The sequence below is a fragment of the Arvicola amphibius genome, chromosome 12, assembly GCF_903992535.2.
Source record: "Arvicola amphibius chromosome 12, mArvAmp1.2, whole genome shotgun sequence".
In the NCBI taxonomy this organism is placed as follows: Eukaryota; Metazoa; Chordata; class Mammalia; order Rodentia; family Cricetidae; genus Arvicola; species Arvicola amphibius.
This window is the reverse complement of record NC_052058.2, coordinates 37618370-37637157: the sequence shown is the minus strand read 5'-3', so window position 1 is coordinate 37637157 and position 18788 is coordinate 37618370. Positions and strand designations below refer to the sequence as shown.

At 39.4% G+C, this 18788-nt stretch overlaps 1 protein-coding gene across 1 annotated transcript in view; it reads left to right on the top strand.

The window, feature by feature from the left end:
- Positions 1-18788, top strand: part of Nrg3 (neuregulin 3) — a 550956-nt gene that overhangs the window by 514356 nt on the left and 17812 nt on the right. Inside the window, exons 4-5 of the mRNA XM_042054014.1 lie at positions 4311-4413; positions 11807-11933. Coding sequence (XP_041909948.1) covers positions 4311-4413; positions 11807-11933 — 230 coding nt within the window. The remainder of the gene's footprint in view (positions 1-4310; positions 4414-11806; positions 11934-18788) is intronic.

The following is an 18788-nucleotide window of genomic DNA, read 5'->3' as shown; positions in this document are numbered from 1 at the left end:
CAAGATGTAAATGAAGCCTAGGAAGGATGGATGCTTGTGAAGCATTGGTTTGAGATACACGTTCACAGGAGAAAGAACTCAAAAGCAGGCAACCAAGCTTAAAGGGAATCCATGGCAGATGGTCTCAGAGAAAGAAATAAAACAGACTTTTTCCATGCCAGTTTTGAGACAGGTGTGATGGGTTTGGTGCTGCAGTTAGCATTGCTGAGAGAGAAACCTCACACAACAGGGACTCATTTCACAGGCTCCTGGCAACATCTAGGGACATTTTGGGATGCTCTCAGAAAATCCTGGTGCGAGGAGTTCTGTGCCCTTCAGCCAACCCACAGCCTGCATTCTGGCCATGAATTGCCATCAGCTCCAAGCAGTCAGGCCAAACAACTAAACTGAGCAGCACATCAGTGCAGTTGGGTGGTTATGTGGGGACCAGTATTGAAGTTTCTGTCTCTAGGTTGAGCAGGCTGGGGTGAACTCTGAGGTCTGGGGACAAGTAACTAAATTCTGTGAGGAGGACTTTGGGAATACAGAATCAGGTCAGGTGGATGACAATGCCCCAGCCATGGGAGGAGTCTAGCATTGAATGAAGGGTGGGTCGTGCTCAGCTCAGAACTGAGTCAGTCTTCAGAGCTTGGGAAAAGTTAGTGTGATGAGCGGAGGTGCTGCAGCTAAGTGCATGTTAAGGTAAGAGACAATACAACGTAAATCAGGCCATTTGCATAGACAGAAATGTACATTCATCTACTCATTTATGCTGCTGAGAAGGGCTGTTGGAGGAGCTGGAGAAACAATATCCAGACAATGAACAAATATAAAAATCCGGTGTCATGAGCCAGTGAGTCTTATAGCATAGTGGAAGACATTTAGATAAGTATGTTCAATTTATTTAATTTAGGGAAACAAAAAACATTAAAAGACAGAAGAATATACTACAGAGAGCACAGAGAGAGAAATTGAGAGGGAGGAAGGCAGGCAGGGAGGGAAAGGGAACAGCAGGCATCAAGATGCAGCAGAGTAAAACATCAGACATTCTAGGAAAAAATAGATGTCACATTAAGCACTTTTCATATTCAAACCTTATGATATTATTGTTACTCTAACATAGGAGCCATTAGCTTGCTTAATAGTGAAACATATATAATAATGGGTATATGCATGTATATAAACATAATGTACATGTGTATGTATGACTTAATTTATATAATATAAATTTATATTGATTGATGTGTGGAGAAGGGTTTGTGGGAGCATAATTTTAAAAGGAACTCAATGGAGCCTGGGTTTCATTTTATACTCTGAAATTCTTTATAGTCTCAATATATTTCCTATTTTAATTTATCCCCAGAATTAATTTTTTACTGCTATAACTGGGATGAAATGAACCTTGCCTAAAATATTTAATATGGTACAACAAGCGATAATTATCTACCAATGATATGATCATTGAAATTAAGATAATGAATACTAAAATTAAGATAATGAATGTGTCTATAACTTAAAAATTCCCAACGTTGCTCTGTAATCTTTAACTCTTCATTTCCACAGACAGAAGATAATAATTTCACCTATCTGTCACGTACTTCCAGTTCCTTCAATTTTGTGTGGTTGGATACATATAGCATGGGTTTGTGTATGACATCTCACTCTGAGTGAATTCAAACTCATCTACATTATTGATTATTTCATTGACTAATTTCTCTTATTGTTGAGTAATGTTCCATTGAACGGATATACCACAATCTTTTTCACTGACCTATGTATGGGTGTTTGGAAAATTTTTAATGAGGATTAGTAATAGAAATATTTTATTAACTCGGATACAAAAGAAAATCAGTTTTTTTTAATTAAAGCTGGTTAAATGCCTAAGAATGAAATGCCTCCCTCATAAAGTGTGTATATTCTTAACTCTGTGAAGCTGTTTTTAAAATGGTATGTCATATCTATTAAAAATCTATGAATAGTCAAGAAAGAGCGATGCTCTATGTCCTTGTAATGGTATACTAAGCATTGACTTCAGTTATTTTATTAATAACCCCACCTTCTCACCATAGTTTATTTGAAATTCTCTTATGTCCCATGGATACTTCTTTATCATTCTTAAATTTTCTGAGAACTTGTTAACAGAAAAGAATTTATTCAAAATTGCCATCTCAATCTTTGGGTGTTTAAGTCATGAGAAACTGGCTTATATTTTATGTTCAGGTCTCATGTTAGTGTTTCTATTCCTATTATTTTCCAAGGGAGTGCTCCTCTTATTTTGTTTATAGTGCTCCTCTTATTTTGTTTCTACTAAGTACATGTACAAGAAATTTTTTCCTTCCATCCCGTGTACTATAAACATGCTAAGTTCACCTACCAATGCTTCTAGCTCCTTTTGTAGATTCCACCGGGTGACCACAATATCTGAAAAGACAATTTTTTTCATCCATTGCTTCAATTTTTTTCATTGTTCTATTTTTCCCTTAGAACATTGACTATAGGGCAGTGTCCAGTAGAAGTGGTGCAAGTAGGCATTGTCATTCACTTAAGGTCAAAGTGTTCAAATTTTCATGATGTTATATATTAATCTATTACATGTATGTGCACGCACTAAAGCTATTCTTTGTTAGGTGAAAAATTTCTTTCTGTTATGTCTAGTTTGGGAGAAATTTCATTAAAAGTTAGTAGACTTTGCTAAGCTTATCTATCTATCTATCTATCTATCTACTTATTTATTTATATTTTAATGATTGACATTAAATACAAGGAAACACATCTTACCAGATGTGGAAGAGCCAGCGAGTCATATGCTGAACACACTACACTCAATGCTTTCTCAAGGATTTCCCAGTCTGAAAGCACCACAGTCACCCTGAGGACTTTTCCAAAAGCAAAATTCTGTACACACTGAGGTATGCTATTCTGTAACTCCCCAGGAACAAGTGAAGGTGGCCTGTACTCTCGTAACTTTCAAGGTGACTGAACTGCACACTGAAGTTTGAGGAACCACTAACTAAACTAGTCAAGAGGGAGGGAGGAACTGAGGTTGAAAAGAAATAGAAAGCGAGCAAATGAGTGAGAAAGATTGTGCTAAATTTGTGTGTGTGTGTGTGTATGTGTGTGTGTGTGTTTTACTCTAAAATGTTGGAATAGTTTCTCTACACAGGCCTCATTTTTCATAGGAGCCAAAATACCTGAGAATAAGGGAAGTTTTGTTGAGCAGGTGCTTGAGTATAATTGGAGTAGATGAATGAATCTGGTCAGGGGAGCTAGTGAGCTGAAGACATTGTTGGGAACTTGATGCCCGCCTAAGACATCCAATTTTCAGCCTTCATCTCTTATAAAACACTTGCCCTGTAGCACACTCTTCTAGGCGTAGTATGAAGGTGCTGTTGTGAAGGTTATAAGTTTCTTGAACTTTTGTGTGGCTATGTTGCCAAAAGGATGACTGGGAAACTCCATGGGAGCAGCTGAAGAGAGCGTCTGCAAATGAGTTCCTGATTACTACCATGTACTATGGCGTTCCTGTGCTTAAAGAGAGAAATAAAAACAAAAGGATTGAAATTTGCAGAGAGAGTTCTAGAAGCTATGCAAAGCTCTTAATAAGATGGAAGAATTGTTTTACTAATCCTGTTTTAGAAAAGGATTTGAGTATATATTGTAGCAACTGAGGAGAGAAGTGGCCGAATGGGCACGTTTTGCAATGACAAGAGACAAGGTACCACATTGGTACAGAGGCTGCTGTCTACTATGCCTGAACATGGCACTAAGATGGCTACAGATGTGGTGAACCTGATATTTAATTACTGAAAATCTCCTTTATAAAGTGATGAAGATATCAATTAGAGTAGTCGAAAGAGGAATAGTGGGTTGATCACCAAGGACCAAACAAACATCAGACAGCACAGAGATCTGAGCACCACAGAATGAAAACTTAGTTGTTGCTGGCACCAGAAAGTACGGAGACTCTCACCTTCTAGTTTATTAATTAGGGTTCAACACAGTTTCCAGAACATATGCTTCTACAATGTATAGAAGTTATAAAATTCACTTATAATATTTATCAAGTTGTTATATGTTTGAACAAGAGTGCTTACTTATTTGACTGTACAAATACCAAAAGGCAATAATTAAAAGCAGTAGCAGGTTACTGTATAGATCTCTACAAAGAAACCAAATCATAATAAATTCCTCATGTTTTTCTCCTATTCACAACAGGAACAAAAAGAAAGCTGGCATTGAAAAACCCCTACCAGCTCAGAAGTACAAGGATGGAGACTTTTGCCTCTGAACCCCACTAGCATCCATTCTAATTCTGTGTTTCAAATTCACAGAGAGTGAAGACGTTTATCAAAGGCAGGTGCTGTCAATTTCATGTATCGTCTTTGGAATTGTCATCGTGGGCATGTTCTGTGCAGCGTTCTACTTCAAAAGCAAGTAAGACCATTTCTCTGGCGATTAAAGGTTACATCTGAAAGAAAGCTCTTTTCCTTTATAGTCTCAATTTCAGCTCCAAGCAGAGGGGTCCTTTGCACATTCGTTCAGCAGTGATCTACAGAGAATTAGAGTATTCTATGGACCACAGTGAATGTAGGCAGTCATGGGGGGGCATTCTCAGATACACATTGGGGGAGGTTTCAGATACACAGTGATTGCACAACTTGAGTACCTGTCTTCATAAAGGCTCAGCAGCTTCCACGAAAGGGCTAACTCTTCTCAGTAGGAACTAATCAAGGGATTGCCTGCTATGAACCTAAATGCTATCAACCATTGACAATAAAAAAGTCTTTTCCCAGAAAAGAAGGGAAAAAAAACCCACAAAAATATCAGTTTACTTTCAAAGAGATTTTGCCTTGTACTTATAAAATTTAAGTCACATTTAATGAGAGAACACCAAAACATGCGCATTGGTTCACAGTGTGGGATAGAGAACTAGAATATGCTCTGACTTTCACTTGTCAAGAAACTATCTGCAGATGAAGGGACTTAAAATTCATAAAATAGAATTAAAAGTATATTATCTAATAATATACTTTTATATTATGTTCATAACTCTACTTTTTTTTTCGAGACAGGGTTTCTTTGCAGCTTTAGAGCCTGTCCTGGAGCTAGCTCTTGTAGACCAGCCTGGTCTCGAAATCACAGAGATCCGCCTGCCTCTGCCTCCCGAGTGCTGGGATTAAAGGCATGCGCCACCACCGCCCGGCTCATAAGGAAGATAGGATTTAGGGAAATGATGTCCTTTGCACTTGAGAAAAGAGTTGGAGATCAAAGTGTTAGTCTATTGGGTTCTTGAGCCTTAAGACATTAGCTCCTGCAGCCTGTCTAAAATCTTAGTCAATGTGCAGTTGTTTTCTTTGGACCACTGTTTTTCTGTCCTTTTTTCTCTTCCAAAACCGGGCCACTTTCCAGATACAGTTTATAACCCCTCTCTGTAAGTCATATATGTCAATTTTTAAATAGAGCTACAATTATGACTTTAAATAAAGACTATTGAGGCATGACTACAGGATTAGTGACTATTATTTAAACAAACTTTTTAAAAATGCTTTTAGAATTTCAGAACTACTATAATAATAGTACAGAGAATTCCTATGCACTCTATACCTAGTGCCACTATTATTAAATCTTATATTAGCATGGTATTCTTGTCACAATAATGTTCAATAATTGTACTGTGTAATTAAAGTCCATACTTTCAGCCTTTCTTAGTTTTTGACATAATATCTCTTCTTTTCTTACCCAGGCCCTTATGCAGCACACCATATGACATTTTCTGCCACATCTCTGTAACTATTGTTGTGTGTGACATGGTGATATCCAAACGCATGCCAGGCACACTGAGCTTTTAGTGGTTAACTTTCTGCCCTTGCAACTTTCAAGTTATGCTTTCACTGCATTTTTTTCAAGTGTTGTATTAGTCAGCTTCTGTTGCACTAACAAAGAGGTGAGAGGTTGAAGTTTCAAAGCCTTCTCTGGGCTCAGTTTTGTTCGTTTTCCTCCAGAATTGGTCGGTGTGGCAGGACATCATGGCTGCAGTGTGTAAATGTGTAACAGAAGAGGGCCTTCTGCCTCTTGGCAGAATGTGAAGAAAAAAAAAGAAGGGGTCGCGTCTCATCTCACTCTCCCCTTCAAGGGAATACCTTCAAAAACCAGAGGACTTTCCAATAGTTCTGCATTGGAAAGTCTCCACCAATTGCTCTGAGACAAGATGGGGGACTAAGCCACCACACAGGCCCTTAGAGAACATGTACTAGATAATATGGGAATTTATTTTAAAATTATTAAATTATGAAAGGAACAAAGTAGAAAATGACAAATACGGTGCTATGACACTGAGGAGTTCTCATTTAAATGTATGCTATAAACTATAGTACTAAATTGGCTTATATAGTCTTCTAGCTAATGGCAAAGCTGCCCATAGTTAGGAGTTTCCCTGCTCTGGTGGAACCCCAGTGAGGCCAGGTGAGGACACTGCTTAAAATATTATACTAGCCACAGATTCATTTGGATCTCCAACTTGCCATCAATTCATGTTGCTAGGAATATTTCTTCCTGCTTTTTTTGGCAAAATATGAATTAAAAAATACCTTATAGAACTTGGGTAAGAGCTAAATGAGATGACGCTGTGAAGGGCGTTGCTTAGCATTCAAATCAGGAACACTGCGGAGAGGTTTGGGTTGTTAATATTCATTGCTTTCCACTCTGGAACTTGGAGGCTAGACCCAAATTAAGAGCAGCACTCTATCCCACAAACGGTAGCCACACCCAGCTTTATATTAGGAGTGTCGGCTTGTAACAGCTATGTACGAGAAAGAAATTAGGTAGTAATATTATATTTACAGGGCATTAAGTAAATCACTGCGAAGACAAAGCTAATCACTTATTCCTAGGGTACATAGTACAGTTGTAGAACATTTAAGCAAAAGATTTATTATAGTCATCCTAACAAGGAAAACAAGCAAGTACAGGATTTGTGCCATCAGGGCCATCAGTCCTTCTCCCTGGACAGCAAGGGGGCTCTGAGACCAACATCTGTTGCTGGGCCACAATGAGGAGTCAGCGTGTTTCATGGCAACACTGTTAAATACCAAAGTCCTCACTGGAGACTTAGAAGACCCAGATGATGGATGACACACTGGGATACTCTGCCCCTACCTGCCTTAGCTGAGGAGCTATTGGCAAATCATGGGTGCTGGGCGAAGAAGAGTCAGTTTTCACGAATGCAGTTCCTGAGAGGTTATCTACGTTCCTGTTCCCATAGAAGGTCCTACACTCATGCACAAACAGGAAGCACTAAGTTGTCTTGGAAAGTTAAAAGATACATGAACTTGGAAGCAAAAAACAGTGGGAAGAGGGTAGAGGAGGACGCTTCAGGGAGGTATGGGGTGGATTTGATCAAAATGTATTACAGAAATGTATGAATATTAAATAAAGTAAAAATAGGTTGGATAATAGAAAAAAGATAAATAAGTGTGTATAAATATATAAATAATACAAATGAAAAACGTTTCCGACTGGAATCATATTTCTCATCAAAAATCTTCCCAGGTATGAATAGTATATATTCTATTTCAGATGCTGTCTCCCTCCTATCAAAACTGAAGGTCCACTCTTAGAACACACATGTTTCTCTTGTGGATTCATGGATTCTGCATTCCTTTCCCCTAATATTAGAGATAAAAGAATCAGCTTGATATTAATTCTCATGCACAAAATATGGATATGTAGTATATATAATACAGATATATTATAGATATATGTATGTATGTATGTATGTATGTATGTATGTATGCATGCATGTATGTGTTGCCAGTTTTGGAAGCTCCAGTTCTAACTGGATCCTAAGGCACTTTTCACTGCTCTACAAATGAGTTCACTTGAGTTACACGTTTGATAGACTGAGATATAGCTGTCTGCATAGAAAGAGCAGTTACTTAGTCAAAAGCTCCATGCTCACAGTCATTTATTATCTATTGCCCATCCCCACTCAGACGCTGCTTCTCTGGTCTTTTCTCCCTGTTCTTGTACACTTGGCACTGTGCGACCTCATCAACCAGTAACTCAGCAACTGTTCCTGCTCTGATTGGTGGCATAAACCTGAAGAGTGGAGCCTATTGAAGTGGACTAAAGTCTCATGCAATAGCCAACTCCATTCCGGGCTTCAGACAGTTTATACTTGGGAGGTATTTTGTGGAGTAAGCAACACCAAAAAGAGCAAAGGTCGCATGATTTTAAGCTGTACATAACCAGCGCTTAAACAATAATAATCAATGATGGGCAATCTGAAGTAAGCCCACTCCTATTTACTACACCTTGGAGGGACACAAAAGCACATTCCTAGAACAATCCACGTTATGGAGGAACACCAGTCACAAGACTTTTGTCTTGTTTTCTTGGAGTTTTCTACAAGCTTTCAAAATTCTCCTTACACAGATTTATTCATGGAGGATGTTCCGACAGGCAACGTCACATAGAAAGTAACATTGTAACTAAAACAATAATTGAGGTGGATAGCATGAGGTGGCAGAAATGAAGACATCTTCCACTCAGAGACTATTCTGAGGGAGATAACTGAATCCTTCAACAGTGCCAAAAGATAGCTCAAAGGAATTATCATTTCCAGTAAGCCCACGTGGCCCCATTTATAGCTGATGTGATTGATTAACCGAAGCCTTTACCTTTTGCTCACTTGGTTGAGTTGGAAGCTGAAATCTTAAAGGAGTTGCTCTTTACTTTGAACTTTCCCAGGGAAGAAGGACGAGGTTGGTGGCACCAGTCTGTAGGTAGCTGAAAATCAAGCACATGGCTCAACCCTAAAATCATAATCATGGAAAGGAAAGGAAATTTTTATGGGAAAAGAAGGGTTATAAAAATTGGGGAAATAGTGGAGGAACCCGGGAATTGGATTTGTCAGTCAAATGTACACACACTACAGCAACCTGATTCTTCCCATGTGCTGTGGTCTGAGAAAAAGATTCTGGACTCACAGGGATGCTCTGATGTGCTGCGGTTGTCTTCGTCAGCAGTGGAGGTCTTCGTCCTCCTGTTGCCAGCATACAATACAGGAAATTGCTCTCAGGCAACCTGCACTGAATGATCCACCTACAACAGCAGGTCACTGTATGTCTCTGAAAAAGGGAGCAAAGATCTATACCTTCCTGCACCAGATTTCAGCTTCTGCCACCCCACAGTCCCCATTTCTTCACTTTCAAAGGTGCTGACACCACACACACCCAATACAATTTCAGAACACTCTTTCTATCCCAAGTTCTGATTCCATAGAAACTCAGGCTGCGTGACATCCACGGCTCTACTACACACATCCCTTCTGTGACATTGCACCCGAGATACCTAAAGCTCAGTAGCCTGATAAGTTTGGTCCTGACTTTGTTGAACTAGTAGCATCCCACAGTGCATAAACAGACCTTGTAGAGAGTGGATGTTCTCAGAGAGGATGGCAAAACAGTCAGATATTAATCATTTCCTCTGTTCCCATTTGCTAAAGGGAGAAGGAAAAACAAGCAAGCAAACTCCTTTTACCTGTGAAAGAATAGGACCAAGAAAGAATGGGGAGGGAAAGATCCAAAGGCAGATTCCAAATGGAAGGCCATTTACCCTGAAGTATTTATAATTCAGGCCGGCATGATAACGGTATAGAAGGTCAACTATAAAAGGATTCAAGAAACACACCCAGACATTTTATGAATATTATTTCTTTAAAAGCTTATACTTTCCAGTTTCTGAAGTAGGAAATTTCAGAAAAGACAGTGTTTCTGTCTTATTTCATAGATGTAACTGTTGGCTTTGTGCTAAGCTAAGCCTTTTATTGCTTGGGGCTGATTTCTTTGGCTAGCACCCCTCCCGTACAATTTCCTGTTTACTTCTCACATAAATCCCTGTTTGTGGCTGCTGTATGCTTCATTCATGTTCATGAGATGAATTTATTTTTATAAATAGGCTATAAATTCATTCTTAGAAAATAGATAGATTATTTTAACTGCATTAAAGAAATTGAGAGGGTTTGACCAAAAAGTCCACCCCCCACCCACACACAAATAATTGAAGAGATTAAAGAAATGTTTAAACAGACAGCTACTTAACACTGGGATTTAAATTCAAAGATGCTCATTACCTTCAAATCCTATAAAAAGTATGCCGGTGTTGTGTGAGAGAGGCAATTAATACAATCTTTCATCTTTGGGGCAATGTCCTCAATTATGCAGCATCTTTCCACAACACTGAGCATGCTGGGTAACAAGAAGAAAAAGAGGAACACTGCGCCTGTAGCTTCCATGGTATTCATGGGAGACAGTGCTTCTGAATTCAACCTAAGTAAAGGAAATGGGCTGAAGGAGAGGTTTGGGTTGTTAATATTCATTGCTTTCCACTCTGGAACTTGGAGGCTAGATCCAAATTAAGAGCAACACTCTAGTCCACAAACGGTAGCCACACCCAGCTTTATATTAGGAGTGTCGGCTTGTAACAGCTATGTATGAGAAAGAAATTAGGTAGTAATATTATATTTGCAGGGCATTAAGTAAATCACTGCGAAGACAAAGAAAAGAAATTACTTAGGTTGAATTCATGAGCACTATAATTGTGAGAAAACTGAAAATGGTGGATGGCAGGTTGTGGCCTCATGTGTCAGTCTCTCTGATAGCAGAGCCCATGTCCTGAGAGCTGCCTGCCTGGCGAGCTTGCTATGTGAGAGGCACGTTATCAGGGGATCTCTACTGGGCTCAGAACAGGAGAAGCAAACTTTAGAAAATGATCCTGCAATTACGTTATGAGTCTAGGACTGATGTATAATTGCTACCAAACCCTGGAAAAAGGAAACTACACAAAGAGTGGTTTGGTCCACCCTTCTGGTATAGATGTTGAAAGGTATAAGCAATAACCAACGTATGCAGACAAGGGCACATTTCTTGGGAGTCCACAATCCAAAAACACTCTCAGCTTCCCCATTTAGAAGCTGAAGGGCCATATACAAGTGGGTTGGCTGCTCTGAGCTGTGATTCTGAGCAGAGGTTGCAGTACCGTTGAATGGTTTGAAACCCCTGTCATCTAAATAACCTTGAGCAAATGACTTCATTTCTTTGTGCGTTTCTTGGCATTCTCTTCTATTAAATGTGTTTAGGATATTGCCTCATTGCAAAGGCTTATTGTGGAAATAAATTTAAAAATTGAGTGTAATGGACTTTAAAAAACATGATGCAAATTACTGTGTGAGATTAGCTCATTAATGGTTAACTCTGTTGGAGAGTAGATATACTCTTCAGTGGTAGACCATTTGCCTAGTCTACATGAGAGTCCACATTTGACCTTCAGGAGCATCTAAAAAAAGTTATCTATTTTATTACTTGACTCCCTGATAAGTTAAACTGTCCAAACAAAGTAAAAATAAAATATACTCATTAACATATGTATAAGCTACAAATATATATTTCCCAACATGTTAGCCAAATCTTAGCTCCAAATTTCAACTTTGGGTATTTCTCTTTGAAATCTCTATCATTTTATACATGAACACTTCATGTTAGAGCTTTCTTATGTTCATGGAGCTTCAGGTTAGCACAACACATAAGAATCATGTCTCTTTTTAGACTGTCATTGTTTGTGAACCCATCTACGATAATGAGGAATCCCAAACTATTCCCCAGTCAGAGGTATTTCTTGATGTGTTTGAAAAGGGATTAAAAATTGTCTCTGTGGCTCATATTACCTATCTAGCATTAACATGTGACAAATATGGACACTGTGAAAAGAACTTCAAAAAATTAACAATATATATCTATGTAAATATTTATCCACATATTTGTATCTGCAGGAAACAGGCTAAACAAATCCAAGAGCAACTGAAAGAATCACAGCACGGGAAAAACTACAGCCTCAAGACATCCAGCACATTGTCAAAGTCCGAGAGCCTGATGAAGAGCCATGTCCAGCTACAAAATGTAAGTTGCATGTCTCTACGTTGTTTTTGTTGTTCACCTCAGAATCTTAGGTACAGAGGGCATTAAGGAACCTGTGATCAGAACTGTGGAGTTGATTACCACAGTAGCAATTCTTGCTTAATTCATCTTGCAGCTGTGTGAATGTGTGTGTGTGTGTGTGTGTGTGTGTGTGTGTGTGTGTGTGTGAAATACTAAATTGGAAAGATGATTATAGCCTTTCGTAATAACTGACCTTTGCCAGTGATAGGACTTTTGGTTGTTTGTCCCATAAACTACTTTGGGTTCTTACTTTGTATCAGAAATATGGCAGGAATACAATGTCATACTTCGGGAGGCTGGCTCACATCCAAATCAGGTTATAAAGGGCATGAAAAGTTCATGGTAAGGGTTAGAAGAGAAATGAGAGTTGTAGTCACATAGTCACTACTAATAGCAGGCCCGCTGCTGTATGTGGGATACAGATCTGGAAGCTGAACACATACTCTGCCTGCTTCATTCTTTGAGAAGTACTTTTAGTCATTTTTGAGATACATTGCAAAGTAGTGAATTAAACACAATGAGATGCTATCTAACACATGCTGAGACATGCCTCGTAGGGTTAAATCTTTGCCCCCACATGAGATTCTGCTTCTAGTTTCTGAGACTTGAAATAAGAACAAAGGCCATGGTACAACCCGGGTGTTTGAGGATAATAGGCAATCACCCGGGCCGTATGCATGCCCTCCCAAATGCTTAAATCACAGAGAATTTGCACATCATTTGTGATTCTAAGAAATCATCACGCCAAAGTTGCCATTATGATGAGCATAACAGATGTACTTAGCTGATTTAATGTGAAATTCATAAATCTGAATTGCTTCCCAGCAAAGTTTCCTTAAACTTTTATTCATGGCAGCGTGCAGGATTGTTTTGTTCAGAAATACAGAGAATGCCTTTGCTAATGATTTCTCATGAGTGTAATCCCAGCACCTTCAACAGCCACCTTGATGAGGATTTCAGTTCCTTAGCAACTGTCCCTGAGAATGAAAAACAAAGCCAGACACCTGCAGAAGCAGCAGGGACAGACTGTGGTCAGTAAGGTAACATCGAATAGGAAAAGGGGTCCAGCAGGAACTCTCCTTAAGTTCAATAGATTCTGCAGTGACCAGACCTGGTAAAGAGCAGAGGAGAGTAGTAAAATAAGACTGAGCAAGGACTGAATCAGAGGTAGGGAATTAAGAGTGCAAAGGGTTGGACAGTGTAAATGTCATCAGGCAGCTGTGCCCGCTGGCTAGCCAATATTGGGGTCAGAAATCAACCTTCCCACAGGACTGTGATACAGAGCGCCTATCCTTCCTGATGATTGCATTCCAAAGAAAGGCCTCTATATCCTCATGAAAAATACTTTTGAGCTTAGAAGATCCACATTTTTATTTTATTTATTATTTATTTATTTATTTATTATTTATTTATTTATTTATTTTTGGTTTTTAGAGATAGGGTGTCTCTGTAGCTTTTTAGAGCCTGTTCTGGAACTAGCTCAGGCTGGTCTCAAACTCACAGAGATCCGCCTACCTCTGCCTCCCGAGTGCTGGGATTAAAAGCATGTGCCACCACCGCATCTTTAATCATGAGTGTTTTCTCAGAAAATGCTTTGGGAAGGGAAGCCAAGGAGCTGCCATCAAGTATGGCGAGAACAAATCCGAAAGGCCTTACACGTGTTTTGAGTTCCAGGGAAGAGTCATTGTAGGAAAGTAGAACAGAAAACACAGTTAGTGTTCGCTCAGCTCTTCTCATGTGGGGCTAACAAGTGGATGGAAACACACCTGGGGAGAGGCTACAGGTTCTACAGCCTACAAGCCAGACTTAATGGAAAGCAGTCAGGTCTGTTTTCAGTATGATTGCCACACACTCATGTGAGGTAACTGCATAACTGTCCAATAGGTGACCTCACTACAGTCTCCTCATCCAGCCACTGATCATAAGCACTCGGTTTATTTATATTACTAATGGTGATATTAAAAGGAAATTTTCATCTATGTTGTCTCCCTTTTCTTCCCCTGACTTGATTAATATGATTCAAATTACAATGAGGAAATGAGTTATCTACAGGTTTCCCAACATTTGAAAGACCTTTACACATATGATTTTAGGGCCTCATCCCCTCTCTTCTGTAACCTACTTGGACTCAGGAAACCTTTGTATTGGCACAGGGTACCAAGAGTCTCTACTGTATCCTTTTTATCTGGGCTTCAGGGGATGTGCAGATGGTGTCTTCTTGTATCACTATCACTGTTGTATAGGAAAAGAACATGGATTGAAAAATATCTTTTTCACTACTAGGTTCTCCCTGATAGGCTCTACCCAGGAGACAGATGAATCAGACAAGAGTTTGGCCTGGAATTAAATCTTAAATCTAACACATGAAATATTCTGAAGTAAATGAGACAAAGGGATGTTTTGAATTTAGGCTTCAATGTCATTTATACTTAAGGAAAAGAAACTTTAGTATTTCTAGGTGGGAAAGGCAATTTATGGAAATATGAGCAGAAACAATATGGGATTAGTGTTAGATTTGTTTTGCAGATTTTAATGTCCTCCTTGTAATGGTCTGTCTTGTCCCTTTAAGAGACAAGCCTCACCCACTCTTTCCCTCCCCTCTCCACTGCAGAGGTGGTGGATCTTCCTGCTTTCAGTCTGAGGTCCTTCCTTTTCTATCTCTCTCTTCTTCTGCCTCACTCCCTTCTCTCAACTTCTCCCCTTCTCCCCTCTCTGTTTCTTTTTCTGCCTCTCTCTTTACTCTTCTCCCTTCTCCCCTTCCCTCCTTTCCTTTTCCCTCTATTAGCAATATTGAGTGTCCTCTAGCTTTCTGACCTTCACACAAGGTGGAAATAGGCTCACATTTTTTGACCTCCACAATTTTTCCCGTTTATTAATAATAAAGCCTGTGCTTTTGTAGCAGGAAAGATGATTGTGCTTGCTTTAGGTGAACATTTTTTTGTCTTTTTGAGTTATACATTTTTGGTATATGTATTTTAATCACACGTGTCTACATTTAGATGCCGGGGAGGGGGGAAACAGGATTAAACCCATCTTTGACTGTTGACCTCTGAAAGCAAAGGGTTAAGGGAGAAAGTACCTCTGGGTTCTGTGTCTCTGAGTCAAGCTTTTGTCAAGAGAGCTCATCTGTAATTAGATAATGTTTCATGAATAAACGTGCTCCTATGGCCACAATCTCTCCTAATTAAAGAAGAGGAGGATCCCCAGGGTTGGGAATGCCCTTTTTAATTGGTTTAGAGGTTTTTTAAAAACTATTTTTAGCTGTATCAAAATCTAAGGTTTTATCAAATACATCAACTTCAAGAAGTCCTGGTAGAGTACAGTTAGATGTTTATGTGTGGAATTTCCTTTCCAACAGAAAACCTACCCCACCTCTGGACTGCCTTTGCTTGTTCTCAGTGAACTTTAACTCAACTTGGTCCTATAGCAAAGGCATATTTTAGGGTCATGAATTGGCTTTGCCTCATAGTTCTTGACAGAAAGGAAATGAAATGTGTGTGTGTGTGTGTGTGTGTGTGTGTGTGTATACACGTGTGTCCATATATGTAAACTTATAAGGCAAACTTTAACTCAACTTAGTCTTTACGGCAAAGGAATATTTTAGGGTCACGAACTCCAGCAGTCCTCCACTTATGTGGCATTTCAGTAGAATTCTAGGAGATAATCAGTATAAATGGCTGAACAGAGTTCAGACACCAGGAGACAATCAGCAGGAAAGTAGAGCAGCCAGCATGGCAGAGTGAGATAAACCAAGTGACTGCATCCTACACAATTCTGGCTGCCACTCAAGGGATTAAATGAGCCAGGCCCTTTAATTCTACTAGATTGAGCTGAACAAACATCTTCCCACAGGGACATGTCAGCTTCAACCCTAGGAGGCAGTGTGGGCAATTGCCAGTTTTGTAAAATCTTTATGAACATTTCCTATGCAAATTTAATAGTAGGCGAGAGCATTCTTTGAAATTTGTACACCTTTATTTGATAGTAAAACAAAATCTCTGTCAGTATATTTCTGGTCAAATTTCCTCTTTGGTGAACTGCGTGTCCACAGCCTTTGCTCACGGTTATATTGTAGGAAGCAAATAGCAACTTGTCTGCCATTTTTCACACTGTAAGTTAAGAGGAAACAGTGACAGAGAATAGATATTAATTATTCCTTCTATAGGAACATTTGTGTGGCTTCCACACTATCTTAGAAATCCATAAAAGGAAGCATGCAGGGAGTCTGTGCAGTTGCAGCACTGCAACACTGGAAAAGACTTTAGACCTTCTGGGTGGATGAATATTAAAGCGCAATGGTGCTAGAGGTAATTTGGAAAACACATTTGCCTTGTATGTTCACATGGTGTGTGTGTGGGGGGGGCTTCGGTGAGAGTGTACTGACTTCTTTAATATCTGTGAAGACACCCAGAAATTTGAACTGGGCTGGGAGATTGGGAAAGTCACTTCCATGAGCAAGCTAGGAAAGCACGTCAAGGCAAGTATGCATCTGTATACGGCAGTGGGGCAATGGACTCTCATGGGCTCTCAGCAGAGTATGGTTTGTCCGTCTACCTCATCTGGCAAAGTCTGGAAACACTTGTAAGTCTTGGAAGAAGAGTGGTGCTGGAATACAGTGGGCACACACCAGGGCCTCTGAGAAGCATCTTCCAATGCACAAGCACCTCCCATAACCAAAAATTCTCTTTCCAAAATGTGTCTACTATCCCCACAGTTCATTAAAAATTTATGGGAAATATTTCATTATACAATTGTTTAACAGGAGGTGAAACACTTAGTCACATGATATTCTAGACATACTGAATTCTGGCTACAGATAAGAGTAGGGTATCCCAGAAGTGACTCCAAAGAAGCCATGCTTTGCCTCTGCTTATACATAGATGATTTGTGACTTAAAGGTGAATTATTCTCATTAGTTGTGTTCTGGATGAGAAGGCACTGAGGATAGAGTTACGACCTACAGAGGATAGAGTTGTGACCCACAGAGCCATCGAGACAATAGCATGAAACTTCTCGGTGGAGTTCAAGGATCAGATAGATACTCATTAGAAAGGGGGAGATCTGTTCTCACATAACACCAAGAAAGCATATCATAACCACAAAGAAAGGTAAGAAAATTATATAGCCACTTTAAAGACAGGTTTATGGGTGAGAGTATCATTCAGTAGGAATTATGGGGAAATCAGGATCCTCTCTTGGGGACCTCTGTCTCATTAGTAAGAGAACTTAAAGTACAGACCCAAAAGCTAACTTGAGTATAATTTTATTAGAGTTTGAAAGAAAAACAATGACGTGGAAAAGCTGTAAATCTCAGCCTAGAAGGCAGAGATAGAGGATAGGTGGGCCCAAATGGAAGTCAGCCACAAGATGGACAAGCAGCCTTATGACAAGAGTGGGGCCCAGGAAAAACAGTGAACTCTGAAATATCAGGTAAAGCATGCTTAGAAAAGAGATGGAACTAAAAAAGGAAAGTCAGCGTTTGCTGATAATTCTGAGAACTGGGTTGCCTTTCTAAAGCTGGGGCTTGGCTCTTTTAAGAGACAAAGCTAGGGGATGGAAATCTGGGAAGGAAAGGTGCATTATCCTGTCAAAGGGATCATTATTCCTTTAGTGCTTGAGCATAGCCTAAGTTGACAGTGCCCTCATGAGAGGTGGTCCCTTAAAGGATTAACCTGCCCAACTGGAATGTTGAGCTTCTACTGGGCCAGAGATTTTATTCTCTTGATCAGAAGGAAAGGTTTCCTTTGGTGACCTCTAATGCTGTCATGACAGTTAGACAATACAGATGCTAAGACATACAAAGAAAGAATGCGATACCTAACACATTTCTAATAACTTACAGGAATGTATTTATTCAGTAATTCTTATTTAATATTTACTTGTTCCTGGGACAATACCCATGGTTGGTGACCTCAAAATATAAAGAGGCTAATAGTAGAAATGGATATGTATTAGGTTTGGGTAGGGAGAGGTAAAGGGATTGGAGATAAGCAAGCTTAAGTGGAATCATTTGCCAGTTGGAGGTTTATTGATGTAGCAGCTGGGCAGCATGGCCAGAGTCAAAAGTAGGAAGCTTTAGTTGCACCAAATGAGGCAAGGGATCCACTTTAAATGGTATCCCAGGAAAGTGTAGATTCTGCATCAACAGAAGAAATCTAAGCCAGTATATGTTTTATGTGACATTACAGAGGTAGGGAAGTGGGGTGAAGGGTTTCTACAAGGGTTGTTCTTGTAGCATAGAAGAAGGGAGCTTGGTTAATGCGTGACTGGTAAACCTGAGCTGCTTTTAACCTCTGGACAGCACAGTAGAGTTAGGTTCAACTACTTCTCTATGTAGGGCCTGTTTTTTTTTTTTTTTTTTCTGACAATATGTAAGTAAAGCCTATTCTATAAATGACCATTTAAAAATATGGGGGAAACCTCTAAATAATTTCAAAGGGAGCTTTGAAACCTCCTAATGCCAGTAATATATGAATTGAGTAGGGAGAATAAGTTGAAGTCATGGCATTTCTTGTCGGTTTATGCTGGGAGTCATTTCTTTAAAACATTTATTAATTTTGAGGAGTTCCTCATGCAGGCTGAGTTCTTGCTCAACATATCAAGTACCAACTTCCTGAATCATGCCCTCATCTTTACATTCACATACATATTAAAGAGTTAACAAATATCAGCAAGCACTTGATGAGTTGTCACAGTGAGTCAAAACTCCCTCATGGATGAAATGTCCCAGTCCTCAAGGCATTCACTCATTACTACAGGTGATATCTACTAAATAATAACCCCTCAGGTGTGAGATCTAAGGTGGACTGATAGCTT